The sequence below is a fragment of the Salmo trutta genome, chromosome 38 (genome assembly GCF_901001165.1).
Source record: "Salmo trutta chromosome 38, fSalTru1.1, whole genome shotgun sequence".
Taxonomy (NCBI): Eukaryota; Metazoa; Chordata; class Actinopteri; order Salmoniformes; family Salmonidae; genus Salmo; species Salmo trutta.
Window position 1 is genome coordinate 20,034,179 of NC_042994.1, and position 26,436 is coordinate 20,060,614.

Here is a 26,436-nt window from a genome sequence, read left to right on the forward strand (position 1 = left end):
CTTCAGCTTGCAAACCTCCACCTTTTTCTTTCAAACATAACAATGGTCATTATAGCCAAACAGCTCTATTTTTGTTTCATCAGACCAGAGGACATTTCTCCAAAAAGTACGATCTTTGTCCCCATGTGCAGTTGCAAACCGTAGTCTAGCTTTTTTTATGGCGGTTTTGGAGCAGTGGCTTCTTCCTTGCTGAGCGGCCTTTCAGGTTATGTCAATTTAGGACTCGTTTTACTGTGGATATAGATACTTTTGTACCTGTTTCCTCCAGCACCTTCACAAGGTCCTTTGCTGTTGTTCTGGGATTGATTTGCACTTTTAGCACCAAAGTATGTTCATCTCTAGGAGACAGAACGAGTCTCCTTCCTGACCGGTATGACGGCTGCGTGGTCCCATGGTGTTTATACTTGCTTACTATTATTTGTACAGATGAACGTGGTACCTTCAGGCTTTAGGAAATTGCTGCCAAGGATGAACCAGACTTGTGGAGGTCTCCAATGTTTTTTCTGAGGTCTTGACTGATTTCTTTTGATTTCCCATGATGTCAAGCAAAGAGGCACAGAGTTTGAAGGCAGGCCTTGAAATACATCCACAGGTTCACCTCCAATTGACTCAAATTATGTCAATTAGACAGTCGTGAAGAGGGCATGACAAAGCCTATTCCCCCTCAGGAAACTAAAAAGATTTGGCATGGGTCCTGAGATCCTCAAAAGGTTCTACAGCTGCAACATCGAGAGCATCCTGACTGGTTGCATCACTGCCTCGTACGGCAATTGCTCGGCCTCTGACCGCAAGGCACTACAAAGGGTAGTGCGTACGGCCCAGTACATCACTGGGGCTAAGCCTCCTGCCATCCAAGACCTCTACACCAGGCGGTGTCAGAGGAAGGCCCTAAAAATTGTCAAAGATCTCAGCCACCCCAGTCATAGACTGTTCTCTCTACTACCGCATGGCAAGCGGTATCGGAGTGCCAAGTCTAGGACAAAAAGGCTTCTCAACAGTTTTTACCCCCAAGCCATAAGACTCCTGAAAAGATAATTAAATGGCTACACGGACTATTTGCATTGTGAGCCCCACCACCCGCCAACCCCTCTTTTACGCTACTGCTACTTTCTGTTGACCATATATACATAGACACTTTAACCATATCTACATGTACATACTACCTCAATCAGCCTGACTAACCGGTGTCTGTATGTAGCCTTGCTACTTTTATATCCTCGCTACTGTATATAGCCTGCCTTTTTACTGTTGTTTTTATTTCTTTACCTACCTATTGTTCACCTAATACCTTTTTTGCACTATTGGTTAGAGCCTGTAAGTAAGCATTTCACTGTAAGGTCTACACCTGTTGTATTCGGCGCACGTGACAAATAAACTTTGATTTGATCAGAAGCTTCTAAAGCCATGACAACATTTTCTGGAATTTTCCAAGCTGTTTAAAGGCACAGTCAACTTAGTGTATGTAAACTTCTGACCCACTGCAATTGTGATACAGTGAATTATAAGTTAAACAAGTTTAAAATATCACATTTTTATTTTAAATGTGTTATTATTTTATTGTCAGACATAAGACTGTAAAACAGCAAATCAGTTCTAAGTGATTTTAATTTTGGAAATCTGTTCCAAAGTATTCCCACGCATAATAGAGAGATACACAGTACAATATGTGATTGTATACAAATGTAAGCAAGGTTTGACATGATTATGTTTTAGTCAAATACTATATCTGTTTGGGCTTCTTGTGGTCAATTTGCAGGTTACAAATTCTTTGTAATTATGTTCCGGCCCCCTGACCGTCCGCTCATGAAATAAAATCAGCCCGAGGCTGAATCTAGTTGATGATACTTGCTAAATGGATTTAGCCTCAATCTAAAAATGGATTTCTCACCTGTCTGATCCTAGGAGTCGGAATATCCTGGTGTTGTCGGAAATTTCCTGTGTAATCTGGTGGGAATATGGACAGGATCCAATAGTCAAGTCATCGCAGTCATTATCATAGTCATCATATTACAACAACAAAACAACAATAAACAGTTCAAATACTATTGTTATATACAGTTATTGCATCCGCCGGGGCATTGACACAACTTGCCTCATTAGATTTGAAACTCCGTCCTTGCATGCCATGTCTCCAGAAAGCCAGAACACTGTCTTGAAGGCAGACTGTGGAAAAGATGGATGTTTAATATACCGTATGAAAAATGCAACATTTTAGCAGAATGTCATTTATCATAATATGACTGTGATACTATGCTCTCCTCTCCATTCTGTAGCTGTTGATACGCGTGTGTGTGTGTGTGTGTCTTGGCTAATGTCTAGCAAAGGGGTCAAGGGCGATTACCTATCGACTCAATCTGGAAATTAAACGTCAGCTCGGCTGAAAGCTTTCTACTGGACTTCAGCCTCCCCTGCAGATTCACAATCTTAATGGATCCTGGGGGGGAAAATGACATATGGAAGTTAAACAATGATGCTATTACAAGAAACTGAAGACATCCAGGCACAAAATGGCTCCCGTCCATCCAGGCGGGGTGCAACACATTGGTGGCTATTGGGGTGAGTTTACCCCATGTCATTTAAAGGACAGCTCAGTGATAAAACATTATACACTGTTAATATATTGTCATAATGTTATTAGAAATGCATACAATGAATGTACAATGCATGTATAATCTATATAGATAATATTACAATACAAATCAGATTTTTGGATAGTCAAGACATGCTGCTCGACTCACGATCCAAGCAGACAAGAATGGTGTCTCTTTCCAGTTGAGTCACATGGATAACACAGGTCTGTGGAGTGTCTAGGAGGAAATAAAACATAAAAACCTCAACTGAACATTTAATCTTTTGCTTTATTAACGTCAAACATTTTCCATTATGAATGTACACAACGATATAGGACTATATTTCCTCTATAATTGTTAACTTTTTAAAAGTTAACAATTTCCAGTATGGTCAATGTGTAGAATGTGAACGTCAGCCTCCAGTGTGTGCTACGATAAAAAATATCAAGAATAATGGGGATAAAAAAATGATGATATTGAATGTTTAATTTCAATGAAGTTCCATTGTCATATTAAAGGAGCACTAAAATCTAGAGTTGTGTCAAGTCTATGTCAATGAGGAGTCAAGGTCAATCTTTGAATGAGACCTTACCGGACTCTTTGAGCCAGGGGCAAGCGGTGTTGGGGTCCAGTGTCTCAAAGCGTACCACCTGGTTGAGCTCCGTGCCCTTGCTGACGCCCATACAGATGAGGGGGTACTGGTGCTCGGGCACCACAAGCATCTCAAAAACCTCCATCGGACAGGGCAGGGGAAAGTCAATGTTCTTAGGAGGAGAGGGTTAGCGTTAGCATTAGGCTTGTCAATGTTAGGAAGAGAGGGTTAGCATTATCATTATGCTACATGGTCTAGACTCTAGCATGTTATCATGCTAATCTCAAATTCGTTATTCTTGAGAGGAGGAGAGTTAGCATTAGGCATGTAGACGGGTGGGGTGTTTACCAACAAAAACAACGCGCGCCGAACCACAAAGTAAAAACAGACGGGGTTGGCTTACAATCAAAGTATTATTGACAACATGTACGATATATATAGAAAAAATATAAATAACAGGGTAAGCGTTAGCATTAGCTCGTCGGTTACAAAGCAAGGGTAGCTTAGTCTATGTTGGCGGGTTAGCATGCCTATCTCAAACACAAACACCTCCAGTGCCAGCGGGGAGTCAGTGTTTTTAGGAAGAGGGAAGTGTGTTTCCATTAGCATGTAGGCTACAAAGTAAAGGGATGTCTCTTAGCATATCTCAAACACCAGGGCAGTTAGGGGAAAGTTGGGGATTGTTATTAGTCAATTCTTCCCCAGAGGCTCTTAGCATAGCTAGTGTCAATGCTTTTTTGTTTTGTGGTTGAAACCTCAATGGCCAAACTCATATGGCTATGACATGGGCTGTCAGCACTCCTCAAATGTTTGGGGAGAATGAGCCTGGCAAACACATGGAGATAGCTAAATAAATGCACACAGACACAACAATTCTTACCTTGATGAGCATGAACTTCTGCATGGGCTCCACCCATTCCAACATGACCACACTGGATTGGAAGGCTCCACACAAGTACTTGTGGCCTGTGTAAGGGTTTCTCACTAAGGGGGAATAGTTGATAGTAAGCCAGGGTTGTCAATCATACTAAGCTGTGACCACAATAATGTATTTCAAAGACCTTTCTACTATTGGTACCCAGTTGAAGAGGTTGTTGTCCTAATTGGTTATAAGGGGAAGGGAGAACTATTGTGTTTATTACATGTAGTGAAGTGATGCATCTACTCTCAATCTTGTAGCAAGATTATGTAGCAACTTGTGGGAAAGTAATGGGTCCGACGTAGAAAGAGATGAAAACCGAGGGGGGAGAGAGAGAGAGAGAAAAAGAGAATGTCCATGACTACTCACCCACACAGCACTTCTGACATCCCTTGGTGTCGGGAATCTTGTTGGAGATAGAAAATTTCCTGAAACCACAATAACAAAGTCTGAAAAGTAGGACTCTACCCACAGAAAACTCCTACACACAGAGGCATCGCCATCTTCTTACCTTGGAATGATTTTGTCTGGGAGCCGGTGGGTGGGGATGGCCATTGGCAGCTTCTGCATCTGTCGAGCGTGCTCATACAGACCCGCCAGATTGTGACAGTAGAGCTGCGAGGCTTTTCCTGCCAAAAAACACAACGAACACACCTTTTGAATGCTTTGAAGGCAATTATAATATCTTTAATTTTCACACAAAAAGTGCAGCGTCTAACTGCTTGTATATCTGGAGCAAGTATTGACAAGTAGTATTTACATTTACGAGTGCATATTTCATGATAAAATTAGACTAATGCTCTTGATGACAGATTGTTGCTTATGATTTATGTTTTTAATGTCTGTCACTGTCATTGTGTGCGGCCAAAGGTACATTTAAATGATGTGTCTGGAGAATCTATTCTATTCTGGAAACTACAAACAAACAACGTAAAACTTTGTGTGCACTACAGTTATTTGTTGAGATATATTAGCAATGTGTGGCAATACAGGTTTCTATGATGAATCCTTACCAGATATGGAGAGCAGACTATTACTCATGACATAAAGCCATGTACACCTCCGGGGAAAGAGCTAGGAAATAAAAAAATGTATCTGTTTTTAATAGTTCTGTAGGTGGTCAAATTAAATCATAATCCGTGTCTCGTTCTGGATGAAACCTCAAATCCTTGTGGATAAAACCTTGTGGCTCAAACCTCAAATCCTTTACTTACGTCACAAAGAAGCAAGCATTCAAATTGAACTATAATCTGTAATATGATGTGATAGAGAATATTTCAACCTTCACATAAATACATAGATTATGTTTTATACATTACACTGTAAAAACATTGGAAGCAGTTACAACAATTGAAATTTACTGACAAAAAGATAATACAAATGAAATAATGAGACACTGACCTGTTCCATGGAGGAGTCATGCAGTTCGTTGAGATTTAGAGTGTAAATGCCCTCTTCGGCACCGAATAGCAGGTATTGGTCTAAAACAGAGAATGAAACGATTAAGTATTATAACAGAGAGAGACCGGTATAAACTTGGACAATACACATATTGCTTAGGACTCTGCCTAAGAAGGAAACTAATAGTAGCACATGCAAACTGCAAATAAGACATGGGGTAAGACAAAGACGAAAATCAAGTTAGCTTAGACTCCTGTTCTAGGTTTCTCCAAGCCTTTCTTCGAACAAGAATACAGTGGGACGCCTGGTAGCGCGAGACTGAAAATAAAGTAATCCAATCAATTGCAGATAAAAGGTCAACCGCACAGCGGGTTTGGTCAAAATATTAACCGCGATCTGTCTGTCAGACCCTGCACACCCCACACCCTTGCGGACATTGTCATTGAACATTGACACAAATCCACATGGTCTGTCCTTAAAATACAGCATAAATACAGTTTCCTGTTATCTGCAATTGATGGAATCAGGGTCCATGGCAGTTAGACAGAAATGAATTGGCACGAGGCCCACCTCTCGTGTCGGGGTTGATCCAAGACGCCGCACAGTGGATCTTTAGAGGGCAGCCATTGAAGACTTTGGAGAAACAGGCTCCCATCTGTGCAGCGAAAATAGAAAACAACATGTAGAGGAATGTAGATGTTTAGTTATAGTTGATCAATGTAGAGCACCTGGAAAAACCCTTTATAAATTCAGTCCAATATAATAAATAGCTTATTTTAAAACAAAGTTGTGGCAGGATCTCTAGCTCGAGGGTTGCGGTAATTACAAATGTGTTATGAACTCAACACTACTACTTTTAGGTTGCTAATGAATTAATTACAATTCACATAAATTATTTAGATAATGAATGTGTACTAAACACATTTGTGCTTTTGTTTCTGTATCTTAGTGCTCATTTGCTTTTTCCTACTGTACAGAGTTATAGTTTTCTACTTGACAATGCGTGTGTGTAAGAGCAGGTAAGGGGTGTTAAGACTTACGTGGACTTTTGGCGTGGGGGGAAGGCCATTACTGATTGGTTTCTGAGGAAACAGGAAATGGCATCATCATACCAAGGTCAGCGTAAAATAATGAACAATCATAGTTAAAATATACTGTATATTATACTGTAATATTACTAAATATAAAAATAATATGTGGATCTTATAGAGTTCTATTAAACTATGTGTTAACAATGGTATCCTTCTGTCTTTATCAGTGCTGTAAAATCTTGGGAATGACACTTTGAATGAACTATAAGTGATCTTTAATTCTTGAGTCGTTGCTTATTAATGAGTAACTAATGAGGTAAACATAGAATAAATGCTCTTTGTTCAGAGCTCTGGGTGCAAATAAAAATCCACTTCTAAGAAGAATGAGAAGATTTATGTTTAGTCATAATGCAAAACCGCATAATTATCTATTTTGCAATGAAAATGTAAGTCTTATCATAGCTGTTAGGACATGTTAATGAATTAATCACCATTTACATTAATTATTCACCAAGTAACTTACTTTCAGGTAACACATATATGTAAAAATGTGAAAAGGTCAGAAACATTTTAAATAACACTTTCTATGAACCAGTGCTGTGCAATGCACTATGAATAGATTATGCAATAACACATTATGTACATAATAAACACCTCATTATAGATATTAATGAATTAATGACAGCCATGACCGGTTATCAATATAATGCACTTTACTCCCTGTATGTTTAACACATAATGCTTACAGGAAGTCTTATAATGCACTATGGACTTGACAGAATCCACTTTAAGCGCATTATATACAGAAAATTCACCAAAAGTGTCGCCACCAATTTTTACGCACAGCTTCTGACCAAGGCTAAATTACTATTAGCCTTCGACAACTACTATGATTATTATTATTTGACCATGCTGGTCATTTATGAACATTTGAACATCTTGGCCATGTGCTGTTATAATCTCCACCCAGCACAGCCTGGCCACCCCTCATAGCCTGGTTCCACTCTAGGTTTCTTCCTAGGTTTTGGCCTTTCTAGGGAGTTTTTCCTAGCCACCGTGCTTCTACACCTGCATTGCTTGCTGTTTGGGGTTTTAGGCTGGGTTTCTGTACAGCACTTTGAGATATCAGCTGATGTAAGAAGGGCTTTATAAATAAATTTGATTTGATACTGTGATGTTACCAGAATCTCTTTCCTGTCCTTCCTTGTGGTGACACAAGGTGGCATAGTAGACTGCTTCTCGGCACCACCAGCATCCCCGCTCACTTCTGACGGGCTGAAACCATTGCCTGTTAGGAGGGAACTTAATTATTGATTTATTTTTAAATATTACATTATTTATTTAAATGATTCCCCAATAGCCACAATCTGAATGGTGCTGTGGAGAGTGAAAAGGAAGCAAGAGAGTATGTGGCTCTGTGGGAACTGAGAAATTCCAACAATTGTGCTGAAACAAGACACTGATAAGACTAAGATCCCCACAGTAACTAAACTAAGATTTGTCTCAATAGTCTAAAGTGGCGTCCACTCCTCGTCTCTTCTCCTTCACCTTGGCATATCTGAAAACAACAGGACAGGCGAATGCAATAGGATGGAATAGGCCAGGTACTAGTTCAGTTCTTTCACGTCAAAGGCAGATGAAGGAAAGCTGATGAGGGGAGGAAAACTATTGAGATGCACACGTGAGGGACAGTCAGCTTCGTTTGAAAGTTGGCCCCTGCCACCAGACTACTCGAAGTGGACAGGATGTGGAAACTGGGGAAGTTTGTGTGAGTGTATTGGAGGGTGACTCATGTGGCAGTGAGGGTGTGTGACATTATCGCATGCCAACACCAGACACACCACTGCTCCTAATTAAACTGACAGGCTATAAATACTAGCTGGCAACCGCGCGTGTACACACACACACGCGCACACACACAGGGTCCACTTTGGAAAAGCTGACTGGCTAAGACAGGGAGGAGGTGGGGTGGAGCCTCTTGAGGATGTTGGCAGGGTTGGAAGGAGGAAGGAGAGATCCCTGAAAACAGTGGTAGCTTTTATCTCAGCATCATCACACTTATTGTCTAAGTGTTACAGGTTTGGTATTGTGGTTGTTATTGTGATGAATTGAAGTGACTGACTGACTGATTCATTCATTCATCTGACTCCCACCCACCCACTAATTAATTAATTAATTAATTAATTCATTCATTCATTCATTCAAGGGGACCACAGCTTTGGTCCTCCAATTAAGTGCAGGGGAGATAAGAAAACCCGCATTAATGCATTTCTGACAGAATTGTCTACATCTCCCAGAATGCACCCATTCAGTTTGTGAGCATGCCTTTAAACTACGTTACCTACCTAAGCTAAGCTGCTTGTGCGGGGGGAGTCTGGGGGGCGGCGGCCTGGGCGGCACATGGGTGGCAGAGCGGGCGGGGCTCTCGGCGGCTGGACAACGCTTTATGGTCCCCCCGTGGTCGTCATGGTCACCGGGGGAGCCATGGTGAGCAGGGGAGCCATGGTGTGCAGGGGAGTTGGCAACATCCTGTGGAATGGGAATGGGCTAAGAGCAAAATACAAAACAAAGAGATAGGATATCAGGGTTCTGGTAAATTCCCATTTAATGAAGTTAACTGAATTGAAACAAATGACATTTGTAAAATAAAATCATACGTTGAAATTGATTTGACCCCCAGCGCAACAGGATCGACATCAAAGCACACACGTCAACATGTAAACATCATCATTAGATGTAAAGTCACACCAAGAAATATCTCGAATATTATGCTCTATTGCACACAATAGGGTTATAGGAAATATAAACAAATGTTGTGCTATGTTCAATTTAAAGTGGTGCCACAAAAGGATTCCTGTGTGTGCACTGTAGAAAATAGATCATCTTGCAGGTTTATATGTGAGAAAACACTACGCTCTCAGTCTCATACGATGGACAATGAGTAATTTGAAGAATACATACCTTAACGTTGGGAGGCGGTGGTGGAGGCTCTTTGGGCCGCATTGTGGAGCCCTTGGCACTAAGAGAGAGATAGGGCATAACTATTAGAACAACCTATTGTACTAATAGTTATATCTTTCTTTGTGTATCAAAAACACAGTGTACAAAAAAATTAAGAACACTTTCCTAATATTGAGTTGCACCCCCCATCCCTTTGCCCTGAGAACAGCCTCAATTCGTCAGGGCTGGACTCTACAAGGCAACAAAACCATTCCACAAAGATGCTGGCCCATGTTGACTCCAATGCATCCCACAGTTGTCAAGTTGGCTAGATGTCCTTTGGGTGGTGGACCATTCTTGATACACACGGGAAACTGTTGAGCGTTGCAGTTCTTGACACAAACCGGTGGGCCTGTCACCTGCTACAATACCCTGTTCAAAGGCACTTAAATATTTTTGTCTTGTCCATTCACCCTCTGAATGGTACACATACACAGTCCATGTCTCAATTGTCTCAAGGCTTCAAAATCTTTTTTTTCCGCCTGCCTCCTCCCCTTCACCTACACGGATTGAAGTTTATTTAACAAGTTACATCAATAAGGGATCATAGCTTTCACCTGGATTCAGTCTGTCATGGAAAGAGCAGGTGTTCATACACTCCGTGTATATCCTGGGTCACGTTCATTAGGCACTATTTGGCATTATTAGGCATCAAATGGAAGAAAACACAGTAAATAAAAAGACGGACTACCTGGACTTGTCCAATAAGAAACACTTAATGAACATGAACCTGGCTCCCGGTAGAGTAGCCAGTTCCTATAATTTGCATAACGAAAAATGTATAGATGAAATGTTAAGAGGACAGTTGTTAAGTTGAAATGAGAAAGAGGTTGAAGACAGTAGGACTTACTGTTGCATTTCATCATCGTGGTCACCACCATCATTATCACCACAATCATCATCATCACCACCATCATCATCGTCGTCATCTAAATGAGTCTCGTGTCCCCTAAGGGAGAAGAGGGATGTACATTTCAATTCAATACAACATTATTAATGCCTTTGTAATTGCCCCTCTGGGATTAATGCAATACAATTATTTGTAGTTCTTTTGAATTGAAGAGGTACAGTGGTAGACAGGCATTTCTCAATCGTGGCTCAAAATCAGCTGAGCACTCCCTTCTAAGGGCTTTGGAGAGATGAGGAAAGATCCACCCCATAACAACAATCCTATTGAACAGAATTTCAGCAGTGGGATGCATGCTCTTCTCCTGTCCAATGTAGAAGAATTGCTAGTAGGCACCTCATGTCCAAAACATTTCAACAGTGAAATGTGATACTATGCACAATTATTCATTTCAATGTGAGGTCTACTTTAAAACCTGTTGTGGATAGGGGGCAGTATTTTCACGGACGGATAAAAAACGTACCCGATTTAATCTGGTTACTACTCTTGCCCAGAAACTAGAATATGAATATAATTAGTAGATTTGGATAGAAAACACTCTAAAGTTTCTAAAACTGTTTGAATGGTGTCTGTGAGTATAACAGAACTCATATGGCAGGCAAAAACCTGAGAAGATTCTAGGCAGAAAGTGGCCCGTCTGACAATTTGTAGTCCTTCTGTTGCATCTCTATCAAAATTACAGCATCTGTGCTGTTACGTGACACTTTCTAAGGCTTCCATTGGCTCTCTAAAGCCTTCAGAAAGCGGAATGACGTGTCTCCCGTCTCTGGGCAAAGTACAGCAGCAGAGTTTGTAAGTGGACTGCCTGGGGACAGTGCGCGTTCACGAGACCTCACCATTTTTTTTCTTTCACTCTTTGAATGAATACAACGTTGCCCGGTTGGAATATTATCGCAATTTTACGAGAAAAATAGCATAAAAAATTATTTTAAACAGCGTTTGACATGCTTCTAAGTACGGTAATGGAATATTGTGAATGTTTTTTGTCACGAAATGCACTCGCGCGTTACCCTTCGGATAGTGACCTGAACGCACAAACAAAACGGAAGTATTTGGATATAACTATGGATTATTTGGAACCAAAACAACATTTGTTGTTGAAGTAGAAGTCCTGGGAGTGCATTCTGATGAAGAACAGCAAAGGTAATCCAATTTTTCTAATAGTAATTCTGAGTTTTGGCTGCCCCGACGTTGGCGGGTCTGAATAGCTAGCCTGTGATGGCTGAGCTATGTACTCAGAATATTGCAAAATGTGCTTTCGCCGAAAAGCTATTTTCAAATCTGACATAGCGTTTGCATAAAGGAGTTCTGTATCTATAATTCTTAAAATACTTGTTATGTATTTTGTCAACGTTTATCATGAGTAATTTAGCAAATTCACCAGAAGTTTTCGGTGGGTATGCTAGTTCTGAACATCACATGCTAATGTAAAAAGCTGTTTTTTGATATAAATATGAACTTGATTGAACAAAACATTGTTTAACATAATGTCCTAGGAGTGTCATCTGATGAAGATCATCAAAGGTTAGTGGTGCATTTAGCTGTGGTTTTGTTTTTTGTGACATATATGCTTGCTTTGAAAATGGCTGTGTGACTATTTTTGGCTGGGTACTCTCCTGACAATTTAATGTTTTGCTTTCACTGTAAAGCCTGTTTGAAATCGGACAATGTGGTTGGATTAACGAGAGTCTTATCTTTCAAATGGTGTAAAATAATCATATGTTTGAGAAATTGAAGGTATAGCATTTTTAAGGTTTTTGTATTTCGCGCCACGCTCTACCATTGGATATTTGGCGAGGCGTTCCGCTAGCGGAACGTCTGTCCTCAACAGGTTTAAGGCGTCCGAATGCTTCCCAGCCGAAACCGATCGGAAGAGTCTGTGCATATATTGCTTTGTTTTGGACATCGGTGAGGGGTTTTTTTCAGGCACATTTTTTTTTATCTTGAGGCAAACTGAAGTTGGTAGCCGAAGTCTACGTCCCTTCATCAGTCATTGTTTAACAGTAGGGATTCCTCAGTAAAGTCTGTTGTCATTCAACGAGCGGTGACTCGTTTTCATGCAATTATTTTGGTTGAGAAATACTGCACCAAACACCTTAGTTAGGATGTAAAATTGCACGACTAAGATCTCCTCGGCAAAATGAATGATATTTCTTGTGTTACTTTGGATTCATTCGGACTATTTTGAGGAAGCGTATACTGGCTATGGCGTCTCAAAATGAACAAACTACTATTTCCGCTTTTTTCTTGTTTTTCAAGCAGAGGTCTTTTGAGGGAGTATGCGAGCACCCTCGTTCGGTTCGCCTAGCCGACTGAAGCATGCTGACGTCTTTAGTAGTGAACCGGCCAACATTTGAGAGTGCCCTGCTTCTGTAAGTGCCATTTCATCAACAAAGATGAAAGTAGAGAAGACACCCGAAACAGTCAACGCCTTATTTTGAACTGAGTCTAGCTATCTATTTGTGTTGTCTTACCAAACATTTTTTATTTTATTTATTTCACCTTTATTTAACCAGGTAGGCTAGTTGAGAACAAGTTCTTATTTGCAACTGCGACCTGGCCAAGATAAAGCACAGCAATTCGACACATTCAACAACACAGAGTTACACATGGAATAAACAAAACATACAGTCAATAATACAGTAGAACAAAAGAAAACAAAGTCTATATACAGTGAGTGCAAATTAGGTAAGTTAAGGCAATAAATAGTCCATGGTGGCGAAGTAATTACAATATAGCAATTAAACACTGGAATGGTAGATGTGCAGAAGATGAATGTGCAAGTAGAGATACTGGGGTGCAAAGGAGCAAGATAAATAAATAAATACAGTATGGGGATGAGGTAGGTAGATAGATGGGCTGTTTACAGATGGACTATGTACAGGTGCAGTGATCTGTGAGCTGCTCTGACAGCTGGTGCTTAAAGCTAGTGAGGAAGATATGAGTCTCCAGCTTCAGAGATTTTTGCAGTTCGTTCCAGTCAATGGCAGCAGAGAACTGGAAGGAAAGACGACCAAAGGAGGAATTGGCTTTGGGGGTGACCAGTGTGATATACCTGCTGGAGCGCGTGCTATGAGTGGGTGCGGCTATGGTGACCAGTGAGCTGAGATAAGGCGGGGCTTTACCTAGCAGAGACTTGTAGATAACCTGTAGCCAGTGGGTTTGGCGACGAGTATGAAGTGAGGGCCAACCAACGAGAGCGTACAGGTCGCAATGGTGGGTAGTGTATGGGGCTTTGGTGACAGAACGGATGGCACTGTGATAGACTGCATCCAGTTTGTTGAGTAGAGTGTGGAGGCTATTTTATAGATGACATCACCGAAGTCGAGGATCGGTAGGATGGTCAGTTTTACAAGGGTATGTTTGGCAGCATGAGTGAAGGATGCTTTGCTGCGATATAGGAAGCTGATTCTAGATTTAATTTTGGATTGGAGATGCTTAATGTGAGTCTGGAAGGAGAGTTTACAGTCTAACCAGACACCCAGGTATTTGTAGTTGTCCACGTATTCTAAGTCAGAGCCGTCCAGAGTAGTGATGCTGGACGGGCGAGCAGGTGCGGGCAGTGATCGATTGAATAGCATGCATTGAGTTTTACTTGCGTTTAAGAGCAGTTGGAGGCCACGGAAGGAGAGTTGTAAGGCATTGAAGCTCGTCTGGAGGTTAGTTAATAACACAGTGTCCAAAGAGGGGCCAGAAGTATACAGAATGGTGTCATCTGCGTAGAGGTGGATCAGAGAATCATCATTGCAAGAGCAACATCATTGATGTATACAGAGAAGAGGGTCGGCCCGAGAATTGAACCCTGTGGCACACACATAGAGACTGCCAGAGGTCCGGATAACAGGCCCTCTAATTTGACACACTGAACTCTATCAGAGAAGTAGTTGGTAAACCAGGCGAGGCAATCATTTGAGAAACCAAGGCTGTCAAGTCTGCCAATAAGAATGTGGTGATTGACAGAGTCGAAAGCCTTGGCCAGGTCGATGAATACGGCTGCACAGTAATGTCTCTTATCGATGGCAGTTATGATGTCGTTTAGGACCTTGAGCGTGGCTGAGGTGCACCCATGACCAGCTCTGAAACCAGATTGCATAGCGGAGAAGGTACGGTGGGATTCGAAATGGTCGGTAATCTGTTTGTTAACTTGGCTTTCGAAGACCTTAGAAAGACAGGGTAGGATAGATATAGGTCTGTAGCAGTTTGGGTCTAGAGTGTCACCCCCTTTGAAGAGGGGGATGACCGCGGCAGCTTTCCAATCTTTGGTAATCTCAGACGATACAAAAGAGAGGTTGAACAGGCTAGTAATAGGGGTTGCAACAATTTCGGCAGATAATTTTAGAAAGAGAGGGTCCAGATTGTCTAGCCCGGTTGCTTTGTATGGGTCCAGATTTTGCAGCTCTTTCAGAACATCAGCTATCTGGATTTGGGTGAAGGAGAAATGGTGGGGGCATTGGCGGGTTGCTGTGGAGGGTGCCGGGCAGTTGACCGGGGTAGGGGTAGCCAGGTGGAAAGCATGGCCAGCCGTAGAGAAATGCTTCTTGAAATTCTCAATTATAGTGGATTTATCGGTGGTAACAGTGTTTCCTAGCCTCAGAGCAGTGGGCAGCTGGGAGGAGGTGCTCTTATTCTCCATGGACTTTACAGTGTCCCAGAACTTTTTTGAGTTAGTACTACAGGATGCAAATTTCTGTTTAAAAAAGCTAGCCTTAGCTTTTCTAACTGCCTGTGTATATTTGTTCCTAACTTCCCTGAAAAGTTGCATATCACGGGGGCTATTCGATGCTAATGCAGAATGCCACAGGATGTGTTTGTGCTGGTCAAGGGCAGACAGGTCTGGAGTGAACCAAGGACTATATCTATTCCTAGTTCTAAATGTTTTGAATGGGGCATGCTTATTTAAGATGGTGAGGAAGGCACTTTTAAAGAATAGCCAGGCATCATGTACTGACGGGATGAGGTCAATGTCATTCCAGGATACCCCGGCTAGGTCGATTAGAAAGGCCTGCTCACAGAAGTGTTTTAGGGAGCGTTTGACAGGGATGAGGGGTGGTCGTTTGGTCGCAGACCCATTACGGATGCAGGCAATGAGGCAGTGATCGCTGATATCTTGATTGAAAACAGCAGAGGTGTATTTGGAGGGCGAGTTAGGATGACATCTATGAGGGTGACCGTGTTTACGGATTTGGGGTTGTACCTGGTAGGTTCATTGATAATTTGTGTGAGATTGAGGGCTTAGATTGCTTAGATGGTCGGGGTGTTAAGCATGTCCCAGTTTAGGTCACCTAGTAGCACGAGCTCAGAAGATAGATGGGGGGCAATCAATTCACATATGGTATCGAGGGCACAGCTGGGGGCAGAGGGAGGTCTATAGCAAGTGGCAACAGTGAGAGAGTTGTTTCTGGAAAGGTGAATTTTTAGAAGTAGAAGCTCGAATTGTTTGGGTACAGACTTGGATAGTAATACAGAACTCTGCAGGCTATCTTTGCAGTAGATTGCAACACCGCCCCCTTTGGCAGTTCTATCTTGGCGGAAAATGTTATACAGTGAGGGAAAAAAGTATTTGATCCCCTGCTGATTTTGTACGTTTGCCCACTGACAAAGAAATGATCAGTCTATAATTTTAACGGTAGGTTTATTTGAACAGTGAGAGACAGAATATTGTTATTCTGTCACTCACTGTTCAAATAAACCTACCATTCAAATTATAGACTGATCATGTCTTTGTCAGTGGGCAAACGTACAAAATCAGCAGGGGATCAAATACTTTTTTTCCTCACTGTAGTTAGCGATGGAGATTTCAGGGTTTTTGGTTGTTTTCCTAAGCCAGGATTCAGACACGGCTAAGACATCCGGGTTGGCAGAGTGTGCTAAAGCAGTGAGTAAAACAAACTTAGGGAGTAGGCTTCTAATGTTAACATGCATGAAACCAAGGCTTTTACGGTTACAGAAGTCAACAAATGAGAGCACCTGGGGAGTGGGAGTGGAGCTAGGCACAACAGGGCCTGGATTAACCTCCACATCACCAGAGGAACAGAGGAGAAGTTGGATAAGGGTACGGCTAAATGCTATACGAACTGGCCGTCTAGCACGTTCGGAACAGAGAGTAAAAGGAGCAGGTTTCTGGGCACGATAGCATAGATTCAAGGCATAGTGTACATGCAAAGGTAAGGTAGGATGTGAGTACATTGGAGGTAAACCTAGGCATTAAGTAATGATGAGAGAGATATAGTCTCTAGAGACGTTTAAACCAGGTAATGTCATCGCATAAGTAGGAGGTGGAACAACATGGTTGGTTAAGGCATATTGAGCAGGGCTAGAGGCTCTACACTGAAATAAGACAGTAATCACTAACCAGGACAGTAATGGACGAGGCATATTCATATTAGAGAGAGGCATGCGTAGCCAAGTGAACATATGGGTCCAGTGAGTGGTTGGGCAGACTGGGGACACGGCGATTCAGACAGTTAGCAGGCCGATGCTAACAAGCTAACAGTTAGTAGGCCAGGGCTAAACAAGCTAGCAGTTAGCAGACCGGGGCTGGCAAGCTAGCAGTTGGCAGACCAGGGCTAGCAGTTAGCAGATCGGGGGCAGGCAAGCTAGCAGTTAACAGACCGGGGCTAGCAAGTTAGCCTTTGGGGGATGTCACGATGGTGGTAAGTCTGTTTTTGCCTCTTCGTGCGGTGACGTCAGACCAGTCGTGGAATTAGTAGGGTTCCAAGTAGCTCTAGGTAGCTAGTAGGCCGCGGTTAGCAGAATGGGCCTTCAGCGGACGTCGCGCCTGAGGGGCCTGTTGGAATCCTTGGGCAGATTATGTCGGTATTCCAGTCGTAGAGGATCGGTGGGGTTCCTTCCCCAGTACCGGCAGTAGAAGGGGTCCGGATATTGTAGCCCAGGAGTGGGCTTCGGTGATAGCACAAGAGCCCTGGCCATGCTAGCTTCAGGCTAATTGGTGCTTGCTCCGGGATGGAAACACTAGCCAGGAGTAGTCACCCGGGATTGCGGTTAGCTAGTTGCGAAGATCCAGATGAAAATGTTCAGAGTTTGCGGTAGGAATCCGGGGAAAAAAATAAAAAATAATAATAGGTCCGTTATGCTCTGATTTGAGTCACGTTGTTTGAACTGGTGAGAGCTTTCCGAGCTAAAGGTTAGCTGATGACTGCTAGCAATGGTTTGCTGACTGATAGCTGGTAGGTAGTTAGCTGGCTAGCTTCAGTTGAGGGATTCCAGATCCGAAGTAAATAGAAATACTTATGAAAAAACAGCAGATCCACGCCACATTGGGTGAGGCGGGTTGCAGGAGAGTACTTAAAAGTTGAGGTTTAGGAAAATATTTTACAAAGATATGCGAAGAAAAATATATATACAAGGGACACGACAGGACAAAAACGTCTGACTGCTACGCCATCTTAGATTACATCACGTGTGGCAAGACAACGAACATTGGAGTTGGCTATATACAGCATAAACCGATCTAGCACCTGCTCGTCACTTGTGTATTTGAAATCAGTGTGCAGGTATCTTTCCTGCATGAGGTGTATTTTCTTTACCCTAACGCTGAGAATTAATGGATGCTAGCAGCACACCACCCTAGCCGCAACAAGACAAAGATTATAATAAACAATAGCGGACATCCCGCTGGCTTTCAGCCCCTCTGCGCTATAACTGGTCATATGGCTTTAACGCCTCAGCAAGGGTGAGAAATCACCCCGGTCTCCACAGAAGTGGTTCTAAAGCAAGTTAGTCGTCCATTTCACTCGGACAAGCAGAGGCAAAAGGTTAGGTCACATTAAATATTGAGTAGTGCAAGAGAGAGAGAGAGGTGGGGGGAGGAAGAGCTAAAAATTAAGGGAATGAGAAAGCGAGGCTGAAGATGAGAACAATATGAGGGGAAAGGGATGAGAATAAAATAGTCCAGAAAGAAAAGACAGAGATAAGAATAAATGTTATTTAACCAGGGAAGTCACATTTATTTTTCCAATTGAGACCTGTCATATATAGAGAGTTAGAAAGAAAGGGGAGTAAAAATGAGAAAAATGGGGACAGGAAGGAAAGACATAGCTGGGCCTACCTCTGGTTTAGCTCCTCCTCCACCGATTTCAGAAGACTCCTGTTGTGAGAAAATGACAGGAGATAATTAGAGAAAACAGAAAATGACATGCTGTTTACATTTGAACACAAGGGGTACTTGCAGGGGGTGGTTGGGGATGAGGGAGACGATTTACAAAAACACGGTTTTACAAAAAGGCTTTTATTGACTGTAAAGATGGCGCATTGATCATTCAAAGGCAGATTTTGTGTCAGTTTTTTGGGAGATGCTGTGAAAGTACCCAACCACCTTCGCTTTCTTGTCTAAAAATATCAGTGGAGCCATGTTCCTTTTTGTAAAATAACTTTGCCGCCTGTTTCTCCAATCTCGATTCTCGGTGTTTTGGTTGTAAATTATTTAGTGCATACCGGGGTCGTGCGCTGAGGGCAGTTCCAACAAACAAATTGCAGAGTGATTGTGTCGGGAAAAAAAAGGCTATTTATGTTTTATGAATTAGCACTCTGCAAAACCTCTCGATAGGTAGGAAGAATGTTGGCTGAACATTAAAAAACTAAACCCAGACAAACATCAAAGCTGAAAGGGTTTCCTGCTAGTGAACAAAAACCTCTCAAACACACTGCTCAGCAGTAATCTACTCAATTTACTATTGATTGGTTCCAATGGCTCAATTATGTCATGATGCTTGCAATACAATAGTTGTGGGTTTGATTCCTGCATAGGCCACATACAGTTAACCTATACCCAGTGAGTTGCTTTGGAAGGGTCTGCTAAAATGTATGCGTCGAAATGATATCATATTAGTAGTACTGTATAAGAGTGAATGCTACATTGCGTTGTGTGGAAAGTGCTAGCTGCACAGGTTGTGGCTACGCTAAATTACCATAGATTTTTTGGGAGGAACCATTTAAACACAGTACAACCACACATGTGGATACAGTACAATGGCATTAAAATCATGGAGGATGAGTTTAAAAACATATTTTCATTGTGGTCCTCTTGAAAATACTTTAAAACCAAAATATACAACATGAAAACAAAATACATCTAAAATACATCTCATCAATAGGGAGGAAAGAGCAAACGGAATAAAATAGATGACCAAGTAACGTTCATTGATACAATTATACTTTCTTTTAACCTCTGTCGCTTTAAAACATTTTGCTCATAAACCATTTCTTAAAGGGATAGTTCACCAAATTACAAAAGGACACATTGGTTTCCTTACCCTGTAAGCAGTCTATGGACAAGGTATGACAGCAATGCATGATATGGTTTTGTGGGACAAATCATAATCAAGTCATGGGACCGATATTAGCAATTTTCGTGCATTATTTTCAAATCATCCAAAAGTATCTAAAATTGATTGTGAAGCTTAACAAAGTCACTTATAGATGTTTTGAATATGATGTGCAAAAATGCTAATATCGGTCCCATAACTTGAATGGGATTTGTGCCACAAATGCACTTGGAACAGTCCCAGGGAAACTAAACCAAAGCATTGATTGTTGTCATAAACCAATATGTTATTTGGTCATTTGGGTGAACTATCCCTTTAAGGTTTATCGTAAAACTCACTTGCGTAGGGATGGATTTTATATGGTTTGGTACACCATTCCATTCCTCTGCACCAGTGTTAAGAAAATAGCTTTTTCCAGCCATGCTCCTATAGTGCAGCGGAGGCTACGAGAGTCTCTAATTAAATTAAAAATAACCAGACAGGTAACTGGGGGCAAGGTCATGTATAACTTTAAAACTATCAACAGTTTGATCTGCACCACCCGGAGATCAACTGGAAGTCAGTTCAGTTCCCTGAATTTATTAGGACAAATGTGTATTCTAGGGCTGAGCTTGAGTACAATTCTCATCAGTTGGATTTGGGCCATTTAAAGTTTGTCCCTCAGATTTTTTTATGCCACTGGACCATGAGATACAATCATAGTCATAGTGGCACTGGATCAGAGATATTGCCAGGGTCTGCATAGTAGGCTACTGTTTAAGAGAGGTTGCTATGTGTGGAGAGCGCTAGCTACACAAGTTGTGGCTAAGCTAAATGATCATAATCATTATTACTAGTACTGTATAAGAGCAGAGGGAGCACGCCACATTGCTAGGCTATGTGTGAAAAGCGCAAGTCAATTACCAACAAATATACTGTATACTAGTACTGTAGAAAGGATGCTACATTGCTATGTGTGGAAAGCACTAGCGACACAGGTAGCGCCTAAGCTAAATTACCATATTATATTATTACTACTCCTGTATAAGACAGGATGGTACGTTGTTAGTGTGTAAAGCGCCAGCTTAACGGGTTGTGGCTAAGCTAAATAACCAAATTATCATATTATTACTAATAATGTATATAAGGGTACTGCATTGCTTTGTGTGAAAAGCTCAAACTTCACAGGTTGTGAATAGGCCCATCGGTTAGCGTAACTGGGAGCGACACCTCTCGCCTGTCTCACTCGTGTGTCATTCCATCTGTCTCGATGCCCCACCGGCCTTCTCAAATCTCCATCTTCCCCTATTATCCCTCTCCCCTTCATTCATGGCTGTCTCTACAAATAAACAATAAAATACGAATGGAGAGTGGAAAAGTTTTGGGAAAAAGTCTACACATATTCAAGATGCCCATTAAGATTCAGTGCAATGCAACCAGAGTTGGGTTCAAATACTACTTGAAATCATTTCAAATACTTTATCTGGGCTTGATTGGCCTTGCCTAGCGGCAAAAGTGCACTCCAGATAAGCTGAAGAAAACACTAAAAGTATTTGAAAAATGTCAAATAGTATAATCGAATCCAGGTCTGAATGCAACTTGCCTAGTCACCTTACCCTTACACTTGCAGTGCTGTAAAAAAAGTTGTCTTGCAGCATGACCCAGCTGCGTGTCAGCTTCAGCTTGCTGCCTGACATTCTCCTGTAGAATTCTCTGATACAGAGCAGAATTTATATTTCCTTTTATTAAGGCAAGTCGTCCAGGTCCTGAGGCAGCAAAGCATCCCCAAACCATCACACTACCACCACCAATGCAGTGTTTGGTTTTTGCCAGGCATAATGGGACCCATGTCATCCAAAAAGTAAATATTTTGAATCATCTGTCCATAGATCATTATTCCAAGAGTTTTGACGATCGTCCACGTGCTTCTTGTCAAACTTGAGTAAACGTTTTGGATGACAGTTGGGTCATACAGCAAGACAATGATCCAAAACACACAATCAAGTCTACATGAAAATGGCTAAAAAGCAACACATTTGAAGTTTAGAAATTGCCTAGTCAAAGTCCAGACTTAATCCCAATTGAGAGGATGTGCCAGGACTTGAAATGAGCAGTTAATGCTTGAAAACCCACAAATTTCGCTGAGTTACAGGAGTTCTGCAAGCAAGAGTGGGTCACAATTCCTTCACAGCGACGTGAGCGACTGATCAACAACTACAGGAAGCATTTGGTTGGAGTCATTGGAGCTAAAGGTGGCACAACCAGTTATTGAGTGTAAGGGGGCAATTCTTTCTCACACAGGGCCATTGGGTGTTGCATAACTTTGTTTATGAAAGAAATGAAATATGTAATTGTTGTGTTATTTGTACACTACATTGATATCGATTACTGCAAATCAAATAAAAAAATATGTTTTACTGGTCGCATACACACGTTTAGCAATGTTATTGAGGGTGTAGCGAAATGCTTGCATTGTTGGGTTTAGAGCTAGCATTTTACTGTACTTGTGCACGGGACATTAAAACTTGAAACCTCCATGCATGCAGTCTCACTTACTTATGCCCTCCCAAGAAGGAGCTTTTGGGAGATCCCGCTTCGTAATCCATTCGCAAGTCCTAGGAGAAATGAAGACGGTTACAAGACAGAAGCCTTATTTCATTTCACTTTGCATGTTCTATTCCTCAAGAGTCAGAAAGTCATTATAACTGCATGATGATGAGTATTAGAAATGAGAAATAAATGAATAAGGTTGGACCGAAATGAAATCATGACATGTTAAAGCTCCATCTCTTTTGAGTGATAGGTGATATTGAGGTTTTGTTGTGCAGAGGTGCTATGTATAGTGTAATTGTAGTCGAAATGCAATGTGATTGCTTTTTGATTTATTCAGTTGGTGAACATCTATTCATTGGCATGCCCTACGGCAGTCATTCAATCATGCATGCATGCAAATACATCATACCTCTTAATAATAACATTAATTTAATTGGTTAAGCATGTAATGGATACACACAAGCAAAGACTATGCTGATTGGTGATTTTTATTTTTATTTCACCTTTATTTAACCAGGTAGGCTAGTTGAGAACAAGTTCTCATTTGCAACTGCGACCTGGCCAAGATAAAGCAAAGCGTTCAACACATACAACAACACAGAGTTACACATGGAATAAACAAATATACAGTCATTAATACAGTAGAACAGGTCTATATACAGTGTGTGCAAATGAGGTAGGATAAGGGAGGTAAGGCAATAAATCGGCCAAGTTGGCGAAGTAATTACAATATAGCAATTAAACACTGGAATGGTAGATGTGCAGAAGATGAATGTGCAAGTAGAGATACTGGGGTTTAAAGGAACAAGATAAATAAATAAATACAGTATCGGGATGAGGTAGTTGGATGGGCTATTTACAGATGGGCTGTGTACAGGTGCAGTGATCTGTGAGCTGCTCTGACAGCTGGTGCTTAAAGCTAATGAGGGACATATGAGTCTCCAGCTTCAGTGATTTCTGCAGTTCGTTCCAGTCATTGGCAGCAGAGAACTGGAAGGAAAGGCGGCCAAAGGAAGAATTGGCTTTGGGATGACCAGTGAGATATACCTGCAGGAGCGCGTGCTACGGGTTGGTGCTGCTATGGTGTCCAGTGAGCTGAGATAAGGCGGGGCTTTACCTAGCAGAGATTTGTAAATGACCTGGAGCCAGTGGGTTTGGCAGCGAGTATGAAGCGAGGGCCAGCCAACGAGAGCGTACAGGTCGCAGTGGTGGGTAGTGTATGGGGCTTTGGTGACAAAACAGATGGCACTGTGATAGACTGCATGCAATTTGTTGAGTAGAGTGTTGGAGGCTATTTTATAAATGACATCGCCAAAGTCGAGGATCGGTAGGATGGTCAGTTTTACGAGGGTATGTTTGGCAGCATGAGTGAAGGATGCTTTGTTGCGATATAGGAAGCCAATTCTAGATTTAATTTTGGATTGGAGATGCTTAATATGAGTCTGGAAGGAGAGTTTACAGTCTAACCAGACGTGCGGGCAGCGATTGGTTGAATAGCATGCATTTAGTTTTACTTGCATTTAAGAGCAGTTGGAGGCCACGGAAGGAGAGTAGTATGGCATTGAAGCTCGCCTGGAGGTTAGTTAACACAGTGTCCAAAGAAGGGCCAGAGGTATACAGAATGGTGTCATCTGCGTAGAGGTGGATCAGAGAATCACCAGCAGCAAGAGCGACATCATTGATGTATACAGAGAAGAATCGGCCCGAGAATTGAACCCTGTGGCACCCCCATAGAGACTGCTGAGCTGTTTGTTTGAACGTCAACAAAATACATGTTGGTTGATACTTCATGTAATGGCAGCTACTGTATATGAACCAAAGAAATAGCTGTTTATGCTGGACACAATACTTGTCCTTACTGGTTATGACAATGATCACTATAAAATTATTTTAAATATTTACAGTATACATTTTAAAAGATAAGATGCACCCAATAAGATACATCATTGGTTAGACCACAGCCTTAAACTCAGGAAATCAAGTTGATATGACAAAACTTTAAATATATTATTAGTTGATACAACTAAGTATTTTAAGTGGGGCAACTCATCTTTTAAGGTTTAATTTCCAGGCGCTCTAATTGAGGTATCACCAACATGTCAAAAGGAGACAATCGTTAAAAGGTGAGACATTATGAGGATTTAGTACAATGATGACAAATGACCAAGGTCGACAATGACACAGCAACTCAGAAATAATTCAGGACATAGTTTACAGTCAGAACAAAACAGGCTCGGCAGTTTAAACTCAGTTTTAAACTACAGTTTTCTTTGAAAGATTAAACTTTGCTTAATAAATCAAAAAAGCTTGGTCATTCTGTCAGTTTAGTCAAGATTTTATAGAGTAGGAGGGGTAAACAAATGGCAAAGACCTTTTTAACCCTTTTCTCTGAGCTTAAACTCTATCTCCACAGTAAAGACTGGAGAGTTGACAGAAGATCCCAGGCTTTCCGGCTCAGTGACTCTGTCACCTCTCTGCCCTCCTCTATCCCTCGCCTCGCATCTCTCCAACCTCCCCCTTGTCTGAGTCTGCCATCATTGAGAGGGCGATGCGCTTTGATAACCGTCCCCGTTGCTTTTCTTCGGTTCCTTCCCCTATAATAACTAACTGTCACACAGAGATTCCAGGGCTGTGTCTCAAATGGCACACTATCTCCTATATTGTGCAGTAAAGTAGTGCACTACAGGGAATATGGTGCCATTTGGGACACACAGGGTGTCAGCTTTGCACCCAATCTCAGAGGGTGCATTTAAGAAACTGTTAAGCTACCGTCTTTAGTATCTACATTATGACAGTGAATAATGGCAATATATATGTACAACTACAACATATATGTACAACTAAATATATGCGCAAGATGTGTGCATAATTGTATCTTTAGATTAGATAAAAGCATCATCTAAATTCCATATTACAATATGATAATTCCAAAACGCCATCTCAGGGCACATTTCTGCTGTATGGCCTAACGGGAAACACTTAATAAATCCTTTAAAAAAGGATGTTACCACATCACAACACATTCATGCAGAGGTTGTGGGGAGGATGTGAGGAGGTTGTGTGGCTAAGCAGAGGCCTGTTTTACCGCGGTGCAGCTGTTGTATGATTGCTGTATATACCGTTTGCTACACAAAGCATTTGCAGCGGGCGCTTAGGCAGCACTCCCCTGTCCAACTCGGAGAGACTTGCATCTCACTACGGTTTGAACATCCCGATGGGACAAACAATGACACTTCCCTATCAATCTCTTTCTCTCAATTGCTCTTTCTATCACTTGTTCTCTCAACATCTCTCACTTTCTCAACCTCTTTACTTCTCAACCTCTGCCTCTCCCCCCTCTCTCAACCTCGCTCTCTCAATCCCTCAACCTCGCTCTCTCTCAATCCCTCAACCTCGCTCTCTCAATCCCTCAACCTCGCTCTCTCTCAATCCCTCAACCTCGCTCTCTCTCAATCCCTCAACCTCGCTCTCTCTCAATCCCTCAACCTCGCTCTCTCTCAATCGCTCAACCTCGCTCTCTCTCAATCGCTCAACCTCGCTCTCTCTCTCAATCGCTCAACCTCGCTCTCTCTCTCTCAATCGCTCAACCTCGCTCTCTCTCTCAATCGCTCAACCTCGCTCTCTCTCAATCCCTCAACCTCGCTCTCTCTCAATCCCCTCAACCTCGCTCTCTCTCAATCCCTAAACCTCGCTCTCTCTCAATCCCTCAAACTCGCTCTCTCTCAATCCCTCAACCTCGCTCTCTCTCAATCGCTCAACCTCGCTCTCTTCAATCGCTCAACCTCGCTCTCTCTCTCAATCGCTCAACCTCGCTCTCTCTCAATCGCTTAACCTCGCTCTCTCGCGCTCAACCTCGCGCTCAACCTCGCGCTCTCAATCTCGCGCTCTCAATCTCGCACTCAACCTCGCTCTCTCGCGCTCAACCTCGCGCTCAACCTCGCTCTCTCTCAATCAACCTCGCTCTCTCGCTCTCAACCTCGCTCTCTAGCGCTCAACCTCGCTCTCTAGCGCTCAACCTCGCTCTCTCTATCTCAACCTCGCTCTCTCTCTCTCTCAACCTCGCTCTCTCTCTCTCTCTCAACCTCGCTCTCTCTCTCTCTCAACCTCGCTCGCTCTCTCTCAACCTCGCTCTCTCTCTCTCTCTCTCAACCTCGCTCTCTCTCTCTCAACCTCGCTCTCTCTCTCTCTCAACCTCGCTCT

At 42.1% G+C, this 26,436-nt stretch overlaps 1 protein-coding gene across 3 annotated transcripts in view; it reads right to left on the minus strand.

Moving 5' to 3' along the window:
* LOC115178844 (mitogen-activated protein kinase kinase kinase kinase 3) overlaps positions 1-26,436 on the minus strand; it is a 119,333-nt gene that overhangs the window by 2,868 nt on the left and 90,029 nt on the right. For all 3 annotated transcript variants that reach the window (XM_029740205.1, XM_029740204.1, XM_029740206.1), the window contains 18 exons: positions 22,240-22,298; positions 18,489-18,527; positions 10,364-10,462; positions 9,475-9,532; positions 8,859-9,060; positions 7,695-7,801; positions 6,523-6,564; positions 6,053-6,137; positions 5,483-5,562; positions 5,095-5,155; positions 4,593-4,710; positions 4,451-4,509; positions 4,043-4,146; positions 3,163-3,334; positions 2,739-2,807; positions 2,342-2,434; positions 2,093-2,163; positions 1,889-1,944 (listed from right to left, as the gene is read on the minus strand). In XM_029740205.1, coding sequence (XP_029596065.1) covers positions 1,889-1,944; positions 2,093-2,163; positions 2,342-2,434; positions 2,739-2,807; positions 3,163-3,334; positions 4,043-4,146; positions 4,451-4,509; positions 4,593-4,710; positions 5,095-5,155; positions 5,483-5,562; positions 6,053-6,137; positions 6,523-6,564; positions 7,695-7,801; positions 8,859-9,060; positions 9,475-9,532; positions 10,364-10,462; positions 18,489-18,527; positions 22,240-22,298 — 1,574 coding nt within the window. The remainder of the gene's footprint in view (positions 1-1,888; positions 1,945-2,092; positions 2,164-2,341; positions 2,435-2,738; positions 2,808-3,162; positions 3,335-4,042; positions 4,147-4,450; positions 4,510-4,592; positions 4,711-5,094; positions 5,156-5,482; positions 5,563-6,052; positions 6,138-6,522; positions 6,565-7,694; positions 7,802-8,858; positions 9,061-9,474; positions 9,533-10,363; positions 10,463-18,488; positions 18,528-22,239; positions 22,299-26,436) is intronic.